At 34.6% G+C, this 14,744-nt stretch overlaps 1 protein-coding gene across 1 annotated transcript in view; it reads right to left on the bottom strand.

Moving 5' to 3' along the window:
- TENM1 (teneurin transmembrane protein 1) overlaps positions 1–14,744 on the bottom strand; it is a 631,171-nt gene that overhangs the window by 264,042 nt on the left and 352,385 nt on the right. Inside the window, exon 7 of the mRNA XM_032474729.1 lies at positions 5,580–5,818. Within this exon, the coding sequence (XP_032330620.1) occupies positions 5,580–5,818 (239 nt within the window). The remainder of the gene's footprint in view (positions 1–5,579; positions 5,819–14,744) is intronic.

The raw sequence follows: 14,744 nt of genomic DNA, 5'->3' as shown, positions 1-14,744 counted from the left end.
TTGAGACAAAAAAATAATCTCTTGATGCAAGACATATGTTTAATATCCATTACTCATTCACCCAAGAAATTTTCTCTCTTTACTCCATGTCTTACATGACAGCATGCTAGAGTTCCAAGAAAAAAAGTATAGTATCTGCCTTTCATTAAAATGCCTTCATTTTCAGTAATAGGTGCTAACCATGGTTCTGAAATTAATTATATGTGACACAGTTTCTTCCTGTCGTTTTAGCATGTTTAATTTGGATTGAATTTATACTTTTGTTTATGACAGGTAAAAGTGCCACTTAACACAGTGGGGATAAAACTGATAGGACATATTACACCAAAAACGTGACGTCAGATGAAAATATAAATCTTTTTTAGAGAAGAGTTATGATAAATGCGTGGATGGCAGATTTATCATTAGACTGAAGTTATACCACCATTTTCCAGATCCATGCTTAGAGAGATTGCTAGAAAGTTGGCAGATTCATACATAGGAGGCAAAGTCAATGCTAACGCAGAAACTGTCATTATTATCATAAATGGGTCCACAAAAGTGAACTGGAAGTAGTGATAAGTATTAAACATGACACCAAAAGGATTGATAATGGTCTATGGGATAAAGTAAAATGCTTTTTAACATTTTATGCTGAGTCACTTCTTGAATGTTATAAGCTATAATGCATTTTCAAGAAAATGTATTCCAACCTAGATATGGCCTCCAGACAGAGAAACACAAAATGATTTGAAGGGTCAAAACACCAAGGAAAAGGGAAATTAGTAAAATAAAGGCAAAGTTACAGACATTTTAGACCAGACAGAAGGAAACAACAAATCCATTCAAGGATTCTTATGAAGCAGACATTCCAGCTCTGAAAAAAATGGTTCTAGATGAATTTGGGAAGAAGGGAAACAAAAGTAGTTCATGTTGGGATAAATTATATGCTCATTATGCTTACCCCAGCTCAAATTAATAATCCTACTAATAATCCTGTTCTGCTAATAACAAGCATTAATCTTATTTAGATCTTTTAAGCAATGGCCTGAGTGTTTTACATGCTTCATTTCATTTAATTAAAAAGAAAATCCATGAGGACAGTATTATCAACATTCCCATTTTATAGAGGAAGTGTATATAAATCGAGGCACAGAGGTATTAATGAAGTTACTAGTAAGTGAAAGAGAAGGTTTTTGGTAAGCATATTTATCTATATTTAGTAAACTTTGTGTGAAGGGGCATTGTGTATTTAGATTTGATGAGGAAAAAAACCCATTTCTATTCTCTCCATTAAAAAAAAAACCTAAGTTCTTGAATTTTCCAAAATCACAATTTTGGAGTTTGCCTTATTCTATTTTATTTCTTCCCTGTACTGTGAGGTGTTTGCACTTTCTTTATGAGGGAGGCAAAATAAACACACTCTGCTCATCTTATTCGATCATTTTCAGCATTTTCTTCCTCCCTTGTAATAAAAACCCCCAAAAGTAGGGCAATTTAGACTAGTATAAAGGAGGCAGAAGAAAGCACTAAAATCACGGTTACTCAATTTTGCTGCAGTGTAGACCCTTTGCCCTCTTGAAGTTTCATCCCTAAACTTTTGATCACAGAATTGGGCTCAATATTCTATCTCTTCTAATTCTGTATTAATAACCATTCTGGTCAACTGTGTACATGTGGGTTAAATAGTACGTCATGGCAAGATTTATGGACTTATTTCATCTGTAGACTTTGGACACTACCTGCCTTCCCTGAAGGTGTTATGAATCACTACTAATTTCATGGCAAAAGAAAAGGAATGTTGATATTATTAACTGATGATACTGGGTATCAGAGCCAGAAATCCCTACTCCCCAACTCATTCAACACAACAGTCCATTTGACCTGGGGCACAATGTATTCCTGTGAGTTTCTATTGTCGGTGAATTTCTACTGCCTCTTATACAAACTGCTGACTGTGGAGAAACTTGATCAAAACATCAGCGATTACCAGAGAAGCCGAGTTTGTGCCCTTCACAACCATTGATGAAGTACCTTAACCTCGCCTTCTCTTGATGTCTTGCATATGGTCATCCGTCTTCCTGACTACTACTTCATATGGCTTATTTGTAAATTCAAGCAAATGTGCTTCTGACTGGCACTGATACATCCCTGATGCCAAAATATCAGAGATGATGAAGCATAAGGACATATTTTTTGATTCAGATGGAGAATATTACAGATTTATGGGTAAGTGATGACAATAGCCATTCCATAATATCTTCATATAATCAGTATCTTCCCATGCCTCCCTTCACCAAATTTTATGCCCTCAAAACTTATTCAAAGAAGTATTTTCTTGCTGACCCAAAAGGTATAGTGGGTAGATGTGGGGATGGGGCTGGCTGCCTGAACAACCAGTTCTGACTTGTCACGTGCCGGATTTCCACTGCTTTCCAATGACCACTTACAGAGCCATAATGCACAGAACGTCTATTGATGTCCCATTGATATCGATGTGATTTCCCCTAGTGGATTGAGGGCAGCACAGCATACAGCCATTAGTATCTAAAGGTTATGTATAATGGATAATAGAGGAAAATGAAATAGCAGAAAGGAATTTGCACGGGAAACAGAAGCAGTAAATAGTTTCAGTGAAAGATCTTACTTGGGTTATACAGCAACTGCAAAGGGGGATTGAAAAAAAAAAGATGACTCTTACAGACTCAGCAAGAGTTGAGAGTGAAATGGTTTCATATTTTGAAATATAATACATTTTTATTTCAACCACAGAAAGCCATTTAAAAATCATCTAGTATGTTACAGTTTTTATGTAACATCCTTCACCTGAATGCCTATTTATGAATTTCTACGCTACCCTTCTGAGGTGGTCAGTGATATGGCACAGATGAGGTAAGTCAAGGAAGAGATTTGAACTGATTTATCCAAAGCCACATGATGTCCAGGTCAGGACGGAACTCAGAACAAAGTTACAGTGTTTGCCATTAGCATCTCCTCATTTTGAACCCATTCAACCTACTGTGCTAGCATTTAGCCTGATATTTCTGCATTTAAAAAGTCTCACAGTAAATGATTTCAATAGATATCTCTCACCAATCCACAAATCCTGGTTGCAGTAACCATTGCAATGGATGACCTGGTAAATCTAATTTAATAAGAATAAAAATTGTCTGGTGGATTTCTTAGTAGACCAAGAAGTAAATGAGCTGCAAAGTTTACTGCCAAGCTAGAAGGGCAGCCAGGCCTGGCGCTCAAGAGTCAGCCTGCTCTGGCTTAAAGCTCAGGATCCTCACTTGTTGATGTGATCACAATTTCAATGTGATCTCCATGTGACCTCTTACCTTGGCTGTGCCTCAGTTTCCTCATCTATAAAACATATTTAATGCGAACAGCTACCCTTAGGGACTATTTGGAGGATACAGTGAGCTAATACAAGTCAAGTGCTTAGCATAATTTATTTTATTTTCAGAAAACTTTTACCAGCAGGGTTGCTATGTGCCAGGTGCTAGGATACAGCCATGAACAAAATGGCTAACTCTGAGAACCAGTGAATTTTCATAGTGAATAAAAATTATGTAGATAATGGTGGTACAAACGACAATAATAATATTTTAACATTTATAGTATACTTATTATGTTTTAGGTACTATTCCAAGTTTTTTAGTTATATTAATTCATTTAATTCTTATAACAACCCCATGTTATAGGTACTGTTTCAGGTCCATTTGACAGATGAGGAAATGGAGGCCTTAAAAAGTTAAATAATTTGCCCAGGGTAGTAACATGCCTAAGAAATGTCAGAGGTCTGAAAGTCCATGCTCATAACCATTGCCCTATATTGCCTTACTGTCATAGCAAATGTATGCCATTATTTACCATATTAAAAAGGCAGCCCTAAAATACCTGAAATATTCTACTTTCACTTACAAAATGAATATATAATCTAATTAAACAAGTCTCAGGGTATATAACACAATTTTTATATGAGTGGCCATATAATAAATTTAAATAGAAACATAGGTTTGAACACAGTATAAAACTATTAAGAAAGAGTTTCTATTACCTGGATTTGTTTATTACAGAGGCGAAGTCTTGTATCCAAAATATTATCTCTCTGTATAGTAAAAGTTAATAGAAGATAACCTATAAGATGTTCTCATAATTGAACCAGAACACTTTAAAGGGCCTCTAATGTATTTAAAATTTTCAAATGACTCCTTCTTTTGAATGATTCCATATTAAAATCCTGTTTATATTACAGTACTTTTTCATCTCCCACCTCCATTCCTTCAGCATTATTTTTCATTACAGGTTATTACAAACCAAATAAACTTACACGTTAGGTTGTCCTGAAATGTCTGAGATAAAAGACACGTTTTTTTATATTATAGGTTAATATTACCCACATTTAATAGAAGCATTGTTCAAATATATTCAGATTGCACGAAGAAAATATAAAAGAGATAATCATGAACATCAATTTAGCCTACAAACCTATACTGTTGATATTATCAGTGACTCCCCTACAAAATATATCTATTTACTTACCATCCTTTGTTCTATGACTCTTATAAAAAACTGCCTATGGGAACTTTCTTATTGTTCACATTTTTAATAAATCAGAATCAACAAAACTTATTTTCTATAATCATAAGAAACTCTAAATCCCTTTTTAACCTATCTTTCAGAATCATATTTATTGTTATCTTCATGGGTAATTCCCCTTCAATTAGGAAATCAGGCTAAACCTGAAAAGAAGATACGGGTGACATACTTAGAAAGAATTTTTTTCCTACCATGATCTGCTATTCTTCTAGGAATAGTGCTTCCACAAAATACATGTTTCTTAAGTTAATTTACATTTTAGACTGCAGACCCACTCAAACAAGGAAATTAATGTTCAGTCAAAATAAAATGCCATCCAGAAAAATCTATACGATTTGCTATCAAGTGAGGGTGCCTTTAATCAAGATGACTCAAGAACAATATTTTTCTAAAAAGTGGAAAGTGTGCCTCACTATTATTTTTTCCTCTACCTTCCCAAACATAGTAACCATACAATTTTGTAGCCATTTACCTAGTGAAAATAAGAATATATTTTTTTCAGTCCCAGTGTAAAACTCTGTGTTCTTGGAAAGAAATTCTGTGCTGGATTTTCCAATAGCTTCCAAGTAACTACTACTTTAACGAAATTGCTACGGGAAAACCCGGTAGCAGGATTATTGTTTAACTATAATTTAAGAAGCTATTGTAGATTGGTACTTATGACTTCTAATGAGAAAACCATAACAACCTTTTAATTGAAAGGAAAATGGTTAACTACAGTAATTGCAATCAATAAGACTGTGTTAGTAGTATAAATATTTCTTCTCAAAGAGCAATTCTTACTCTCCTCAGCAGTATTTAAGGTTAGGAAGTACCAAAGGGGAAAGAAAAAAAAACCCAAAACCTAATTAGAAATCCATTTGTTATTTATAATACTAAGCCTTGGTTCAAATTTGTAGGTCCCAGAGTAGAGAGAAACTCCTGTCCCCAACTCCGCCACAAGCAAAACAAGACTTTGACTAAGAAGAAGACTGAAGCGTGGAAAAAGGGCTTACCAATCACGTAGGCTAGTAACAAGGCCAAAGTCACGGTGATTGCAGTGGCGCTCAATGCCGTACACTTCCAATTGCAGCACCTGTAAGGTTTGTTGAAGGTAAAGGCAGGTCTGGAAAAGGTGCTTCGAGGAAGTGGCCTGGGAGGGGGCGAGTACACGGTATTGGACGTCAGAGGGTAGTTTTGACTGGCTGCATTGAAGATAGCCGAGGAACCAGATCCATGTTTGAACAGGAAATGCCTGCAGAAAGGAAACAAAAGTTTGGGCTATAAAAAAAACCAAAGCCAGTTGCTACAAAAATGCAAACTTCACTAATTTTATATAATCATGCTATGGCAAAACACAGGGGGACTAGGAGGAACTCAACAAAATCTTCATATACCTAACAATTAACTCTGAAGCGCCCTTGGTGGTCTCCCTTTTGTTTTCCTATTTTAGACTTTTAAGAGGAAGAAAGAGGTCTTCTGTTGCCTGACTTGCTGGCTAATGAAGTTCTCAAACTCTGAGCATTAACATTCCAAATTTGATGTTATTCACTACACTGCTCCCTTTCATTAAATGAAAATTTAAGAAGAGTTGATTCAAAAACAGAAAGAGAAGTATCATTTCGGTTATGTGAATGGCCTAGAGACCAGTATTTTATTTAGAGACTAGCTTGTATAGATATATTTTCACCCAATATTTTATTATAGAAATTGCCAACACACAGTCAAATGAAGGAATTTTATAATAAACACACATATACTCAAAAGAATATCAAGTAAAGAGATTCAGGAAATCTGGGGTAGGTCCTAAGCATGTGTATTTTAATTAAACTTCATAGGTAAGTTGGATGTGGATTTCCAGTTGAACATCACTGGCTTTAAAAATGCTAAATTCAAATTTTAAAAGATTGTCATCAAATAAACATTTTAAATGATAACACATATACCCTCATATACTTACCCAAAACATACATACACTCTCAATTAGATTCTATAGTTAATATGACTGCACTCTTTACCACCTACTTATCCATTACTCCATTCCTGTCTTAGTCCATCTTTTTTTAAGCATTTTATTTCACTTTTTAAAGCAATTCAGAGTAAGTTGCATATATCAGTGCCCTTTCCTTCACATATTTCAACCTTCATATTATTATCTAGAGTTCAACATTTTTTAACAGATTTTTAATGTAAAATTTATACATGATGAGTTTGACTTTTTTAGCTTCCACATATGTGATATCATACAGTATTTGTCTTTCTCTGTCTGACTTATTTCACTTAGCACAATATCCTCAAGGTCTATCCATGAACTCATAAAAACAAAGAGTAGAGTGGTGGTTACCTGCGGCTGAGAGATGGAGGATGGGGAGATGCTTACAAACTTGCAACTAGCAGATAAGTCTTAGATCTAATGCACAGTATTATTACAGACAATAATAATGCATATATAATAAATATCAAACTTTCTAAGGTAGTAGATCTTAATTATTCCCACCACAGAAAAGAAATGATAATTATGTGATAGAGGTATTAGCTAACACTACAAATGGTAATTGTATTGAAATATATAGATGTATCAAATCAACATGTTGTACATCTTAAACTTACACAGTTACATGTAAATAAATTTCAATTTAAAAATTATACACAATGAAAAACCTAATCCCCCCAAACACACACACAGACACACAAATTACACACAATGAAACACACAAATTTTAAGTGTACATTTGCTGAGATTTGAGAAATGCAATCACCGGTGCAAAGCAAACCCCTGTCAAGATACAGAACATTTCCATCATGCCAGGAAGTGCCCTCCTGCCTTTCTAAGTAAATCCCTATCCCCAACCCCAGAGGCAACCACTATTTTGCATTTTTTTCTACCCTGCATTAGTTTTGCCTGTCCTAGAAATTCATGCTGCTATCATGTTTGAATTTCTAGAGGATAATTATTGACAGCTTATGACTACTGTAATATGGATATTTCATAAACAGTAGTGACTTATTCACATGGAAGGAGATGCCATGAAAATGTGTTTTTGTGCATACACTTTAACTTGAGTGCTAAGCGCTGTGTGTTGTGCTAAACATGCATTATCTCAGTTAGTCTTCACTCATATGAAATAGGTTGTATTATTATCTTCATGGTGTATTTAAGGAAATGGAGGCCTAAAAAGGTTAAGTAACCTGCTTAAATCCACCTAGCAAGTAAATAACAGAGCCAGAATAGGAACCCAAGTCATTCGGGCTCCAAAGTCCTCAATCTACTCTACTGTGCCACCTAAGGCAGTAAACTGCACTGCTAAACAAAACACATTCTGGTACTACATTTTAATGTAAACAACACAAGACCCCTCCACTAAGCAAAGAGCCAACATCATCTTGTACGTGTCACATATGCCCAAATGCATAAATCATTAAGAATATTTTAAGATTGATTTCTGGCTTCCATTTTTAAAGAACAGAAGCATATATGTCTAAAGGAAAAAAGAACTGTCTACATGAATGTTATTGAAAAAATATCCAAATTACAGTTTTGCTTTAGTATCATAAGGGTAAATGATACTTAAAGGGCACGGTTGCTGAGGGGAGAGTAGATTTACAAGCCTTTCTGGAGGGCAACTTGGCATCATGTATCAAGACTTTAAATATGCATATTCTTTGTCCAATAATTATGCCTATGGGAATTTATCATTAGGAAATGATGTGTATGACAATGCACATAAGGAATTGTTCAGTGCAGTGTTATTTATAACTGCAAAAAATAAACACCCAAATGCTCACTAATAGATATTTGGATAAGTAAATTATTTTATAAACACAGAATATTATACAACCATTACAAATTGCATTGTAATAGAGTATCTATTCACTAGAAAAAGTGTTTACAGATATCACCAAATTAAAGAAGGTTGGCTTCAAAACAGAATGGGCAATAGAATACAATTTTTAAAATAAAATATATATGCTCATGGAAAAATAATAATTTGTGTTACCTTTGGATAGCAGGGGTATTTTTTTTGAAGGTTTCTTTCCTGAGCTTGTATTGTTCTTGTAACTAGTATCAAAAAGATTGGGGGTGGGATGAGTGGAAAAAAAATGCAGTGACTAAGAGCAACCACATGCATAGTTGGTTCTATTTATGTGAACATGATTTATTGAGCACCTAGTAAGGCCAGGCACCAAAGTAGGCACTTTAGATGCAATACTTTGATCCTCATATATCTGTGAGGTTGATATTATTATTATAACTTACAGATGATGAAACAGAGACCAAAAGAGGCTTAGTAGAATCAAAGTGGTAAAGATAGTAGTTATCATAATAATGATAATAAGAGGTAACAGTAAGTGCTAACTTGTGCCAGGCGTTGTTCTAAATAATTCATAAAGCATTATATCATTTAATCTTCACAACAACCTCATTACAGTAAGTACCTACATTTATAAATGAGAAAAATCAGTGCACAGAGAGGTTAAGTAATTTGTTCAGGGTCCCACAGCTACAAACTGGTAAAGCTGACTTTCAAACCCAAACAGTCTGGCTCCAGAGCCATTGCTTTTAACCACGACATTAAAGTATACTATACCATGGTTATATAGTTTGTGGACACCTGAAGGCACTTTGAATCCAGGCCTTGTAGGGTATAGAAGAAGCCTGCTTTGGGTTGATTTTGGCATGTGGGTGATACTGGATTGAGGCCCACTTTCCCCTGGTTTCCTTTGGGACCAATGAGAAAAATGTGAGGGCGGTAGTCACAGAATCACAGAATTAGAAGAGACCTCAGAAAATCATCTAGCAGCCCAACACTTTCATTTTGCATTTAGAGAGATGGAGGTCCAGAGAACGAAAGTGAATTACCTAAAAGGAACATCAGTAGTTAATGGTATAAATGTACTTGGAATCAGGGACTTGCAAAATAGTATACTGCCATTGCCCTGTGCTACCCTACAGTCTTCACTGGGTTACCACCAGGTTCTAATCTCCTGAGTTAACTGACCCGGGCTAAATAAATACAATCTGCTCAAACAGTACTACATAATACATAATCTTTTTTTCTATATGTCACATATTCTCATACTAAGTTTTAAAGACCGTCTTAACAATTTGAGTGAATGGGAAACCATCAGAAAGAAGCTAGTCTTTAGTCATTAAGAATGTAAAGGAGTTATTGCTGCTTCTAAAGGCACTGAATGTACCCTAGAATGGAGAAGCCATATCTAGTAGAAATCAGAATAAACATATTTTATTGAAAAAGTGACTCATTGCATTGTGTTCCTTCCATTTGACTGTACTCCCTCTGTAGTCCTTGAAATAATAACCTCCATGTCATAAGGAGGTGGATTTCTTCTTTAATGTCTGGTTAGCTCTCCCAGCCTATGTTTTCCCTTTGGCCATCTAATTTACTAGTGAGCGAGAAGTGTAGCAGTTTACAGACAGAAGGGTGGAGAAGCCTCCCCATCTCCCCCACCAAGGCTCTGTGGTTCTCTGGAGGTGATAAAATGTCACTTAAGGTATAACTGATCCTATACAGCAACACTCTGATATGATCCTACAGGATAAAACAGAAACCGAGCCGTATGTGGCTCTTTTATTCAATGTTGGGAGATAAAATCTTCGATCCTTTACATATTTATGAAGGAGAACAATTGGATTTTTGAGACAATGTAAGTGGCCTCATATGTTGGATATTGATTTGGTTTGGTATATCATTAAGAGGTAGAAGAAAGACAAAGAAAGACAGAGAATTGTTGGCTATTATGACGGCAATTACAAGCAATAATCAATATCCCTGAGCACTGTAATTTCATCCTGATATACACCAAAGGATTTCCAAATGCAGTTTCATAAGTAAAATATTACAGTATAATGAATAAATTCAACAGTCGCAGCAGAGCAACATTTAAACTAATTCATATTTGAGTGGAATCCAAATCACAGTCCTCAGTGAGGGTAGACAATAAAATGAGTTCATATACTAAGGTCCCTGTTTTCTTATTAACAAGCTGAGATTAAGATTCTCTGCTGAAAGTGATCTATACTTTGATGTGCATCATGAAAAACAGCAATGCAAATGCTATGTATTGTCAAAGGCTTTGCAGTCCATTGTTGGAAAGCGAAACTACTGCCTAAATGTGTTTTCATAGTCCCTGAAAAAAGTAGGAGCATAAAGACAAATGCGCAGTGCTAGACTTCAGCTATGTGCCCATAAAATCAGATCATCTGTCTAAGCACATTGCTTTTCCCAGGGGACCCGAGGATATACTAAAATGTTGCTATCAATTTCATACAATTGGGTTTTTTCCACAGAGGAAATGATAAAAATGCAGTTCAAGAGTTTATGTGTAAGTAGTACTCTCCTTTGCATCTGTTTTAATATTCAGGTTCAAATTTAAAAAGGAAAAGCAAGATACTTCCAAAAGAAAATGGGCATATAAGAAAATTGAAAAAAAAAAAAAAACCTTCAAGACTGATGAGACTCAGTGGTGGTAAATGGGAATATAATAAATGCTCCTGTAAGGATTTTAAAATCATCTATAAAAAAGGGGAAAATGTACTCTCTCCTTTTAAACCCCTCATACTACATAATTCTGAGGGTATCTGTTGGCACTAAATAATGTGATTTAATATGGCACTTAAAATTCTATAGGAAAAAGACAGAAATCTACAGCTTTCTAACAACAGATGCATAAATAACCAATGAATTTTTTCTTTTACATGTTGTAAACATACTTACGAGATGAATTTCTAATCCTTCATTCCCTTAGCTACAAGCATGAGACTCATTTTTACGCCCAGAGGAAGACATTCAACTTACTTCCAGTGAGAAGCTGAGGTTGATTTAAAAAAAAATAAAAAAGAAGACTACAATGAAAAGGCCTTGAGTCAAGTTATGAGGGCTAAATCACACTCAGATAGGATAGTGGAATTTAAATATTTATTCTTTTAAAAAAATTATTAAACACATTTTTATTGAGATAAGAAACACAAAATTTACCATCCTACATCACTTTTACGTGTATAGCTCAGTAGTGTTAAGTATGTTCACATTATTGTGAAACAGATCTCCAGAACTTCATCTCGCAAATCAGAAACTCTATACCCACTAAACAACAACTCCTCTTCCTCCTCTCTTCCTCAGCCCCTGGGGGTAACCACCATTCTACTTCCTGTTCTACGAATTTGCCTACTTTAGATATATAAGTGGAATTATACAGTATTTGTCTTTTTGTGACTGGTTTATTTCACTTAACATAAATGTCCTCAAGGTTTTTCCATGTTGTAGCCTGTGATAGGATTTCCTTCCTTTTCAAGGCTGATTAATATTCCATTGTATGTATATACCATATTTTGTTTAGCCATTCATCTGTTGATGGTCATTTGGATTGTTTCCACTTCTTGGCTACTGTGAATAATGCTGTTATGAACATAGGTGTACAATTATCTCTTTGAGATCCTGCTTTCACTTCTTTTGAGTGTATACCCAGAAGTGGGATTGCTGGATCATTTGGGAGCTCTATTTTTATTTCTTTGAGGAACCTCCATACTGTTTTCCATAGTGGCTGTATCATTTTACAATCCGACCAACAGTGCAAAGGGTTCCATTTTTCCACATCCCTGCTAACACTATTTCTTGTCTTTTTGATGATAGCCATCCTAATGGGTGTGAGGTGACAGCTCACTGTGGTTTTGATTTGCATTTCTCTGATAGTAAGTGATGCTGAGCAGCTTTTTATATGCTTGTTGGCTGTTTTTTATATCCTCTTTGGAGAAATGTCTATTCATAGGTATTTATTCTTATGCCTCCAAAAGCATGAGAAAATAAAAGAAAATGCCATGATGGGTCAGCCCCATTTTCTTCTCTGACAAGAATATCTAGTGTCACTTTGTGGAAAAGCGTGGTTACTGACTGGCAAAATATCAACTTCAACATCTTCTAGTTTTTTCATAATAGCCTATTTGTGACAGTCCTTCTTAGGATAAATACTTTTAAAATGAGTATTTATCCAAACTCTTTTTGAGCCTAAATGGTATTATCAGCTTGGACAACCTCCTGGAGTAACAAATTGTATTTTTTTTTATTAACAGCTACACAAAGGAAGATTTCATTTTATTTATTCTAGGATCCTTTCTTCCAAATTTTAAGCCACTCCTGTCCCTATGTCCCATCCAAACCATATATACCAAGTGTTCATAAAAAGTCTACACTCTCTCCATGTTGTTCATAATTTTTAAGAGTTTTTTAAAAAATAGTTTCAGGGTATCTATCTAAACCTTAATTTTTCTAGGCTTAAGCCTTAGTTCTATTTAGATGGCAATATTCTATGGTCTAAATTGGTATTCTTGTGATTTTCCAAGTTGGGTAGTTAGTAGCTAATGAGAGAGCACTTTTAAAAGTATTTTTTGTGGCTATTATTCCCTTTTCTCTTTTAATCAGAAATAATATCTGCCCTACCTCCTCAACTGCCTCTGGACTGTATATTCCTTGAGGGTAGGGACCAAATCTTAATTTTTAGGTTCACTGTTTCATATTTGAAAGTACTCAATGAATATATATTGATTTGCATGATGTTTCTGCTTCTTCTAAAAGGCTCTTGATTCCCTGTGCAAAATGAATGAGGCTTGGGGACTCTAAAATAACTGTTTTACATGTGAGCAAATATCTCTTAGTTTACTGAATGTAAAAGGACAATTATAAGCTTTCATTTTCACATAATCTAAAAGAAACAAATATATCAAAGAAATAGTTGATTCACACTTCATCTCCTTTCGTGAGACATTTGGGTAATGAAAGAATTATTGTTAATAAAATACTAATAACTAGAAATAGTTGCTGTTGATGATAATGGTGACAGCAACGACCATTTACTGAAGTCTGCTATGTGCTAGGCACTCTACTAAAATAATTTGTGGGGTTTTTTCTCACTGAATACCCACAATAACCCTATAAGATAGATGATACTATCCATATGTCATAGTTGAGGAGACTGAGGTTCAGCAATTAAGTTTAAGTAAATTTCCCATGGTCACACTACTGGTAAGTGATGGAGCTGGGAATCTACCTCGGTTTTGTTGATTACTAGAATGTAAGCTACATGAGAGTAGAAAGGTGTGTCTTATTTACTGCTGTATCCCTAGCATCTAGAATGGTGCCCAACAAACAGTAGGTGCTCAATAAATATTTTTAAATTCATTCATGAAAAATGAAACCCATTTACTTAACCACTGTGCACATACTAACTCACGACATCCCTGATATGATTCCTAATGTTAATCATTAAGGTAATAAAATCGTCTTGAATCACATGAGCATCTGGCAGGTCTCTTTTCAAAATGAATATATATATTCATTTTGAATATAAGCTTATTATTCCACTGAATATGTTTTTAATGGAAATATTTATTGCAACTCTTAATTACAGAAATGACATAATGATATGAGGATACATATTACAAAAGTGAACTGTCATGTCTCCCTGTTTAGAATACATCAGAACATTATTCATGTAATGGTGTAACAGACTTTTCTATATAAATTAAACATTTCTGCAACAAGACATTTAGAGATAAGTTGGAGCCAGTAAGCCTGGCACACACACACACAACATATATATACACTAGAGAAAGAAAATATTACAGATTTTATGACGTTTCACCAAGATGCTTTAGTAGACTCCAAAATAAATGAAAATAAACAACTATCCTCCACTTTATAATAATGCCCTTTCAAGTCACCCTCTCTCTCATTCTCTTTCTCTAAGTTAAAGCCATGCTATGTAAATGTAATTTAAATTTAAAAATTGATATTAAAAAAATCCTACATGAGTTAAAGGGTAAATATCAAATTAATATTTTCTATTAATGTAAATGTTCCTGTATTAAAGGTCTAAGGCCAATATATAAAAATTATTTACTTAGATTAGTAAGCTTACCATTTTTTCATTCTCTTTATATTTAACAATAGTGTAGGTCCTGAGATATGGTGTGGAAGCCATAATCCTTTCAAACTAGAAACAATTTGGAAAGCTATTGATGGGTAAGACTTTCAATCCTCCTATATGATTTTATACATCTTCTTTATGGAGGTATAACGAAATGCCACTCCATAATGTTCAAGAGTTCATTTCCCAACAGGAACCACTGTAAACAGGAACAAACATGGAATCCAGGCAAAATTTAT

This window comes from Camelus ferus, chromosome X (genome assembly GCF_009834535.1).
Source record: "Camelus ferus isolate YT-003-E chromosome X, BCGSAC_Cfer_1.0, whole genome shotgun sequence".
NCBI lineage: Eukaryota > Metazoa > Chordata > Mammalia > Artiodactyla > Camelidae > Camelus > Camelus ferus.
This window is presented reverse-complemented; position numbering and strand designations above follow the sequence as displayed.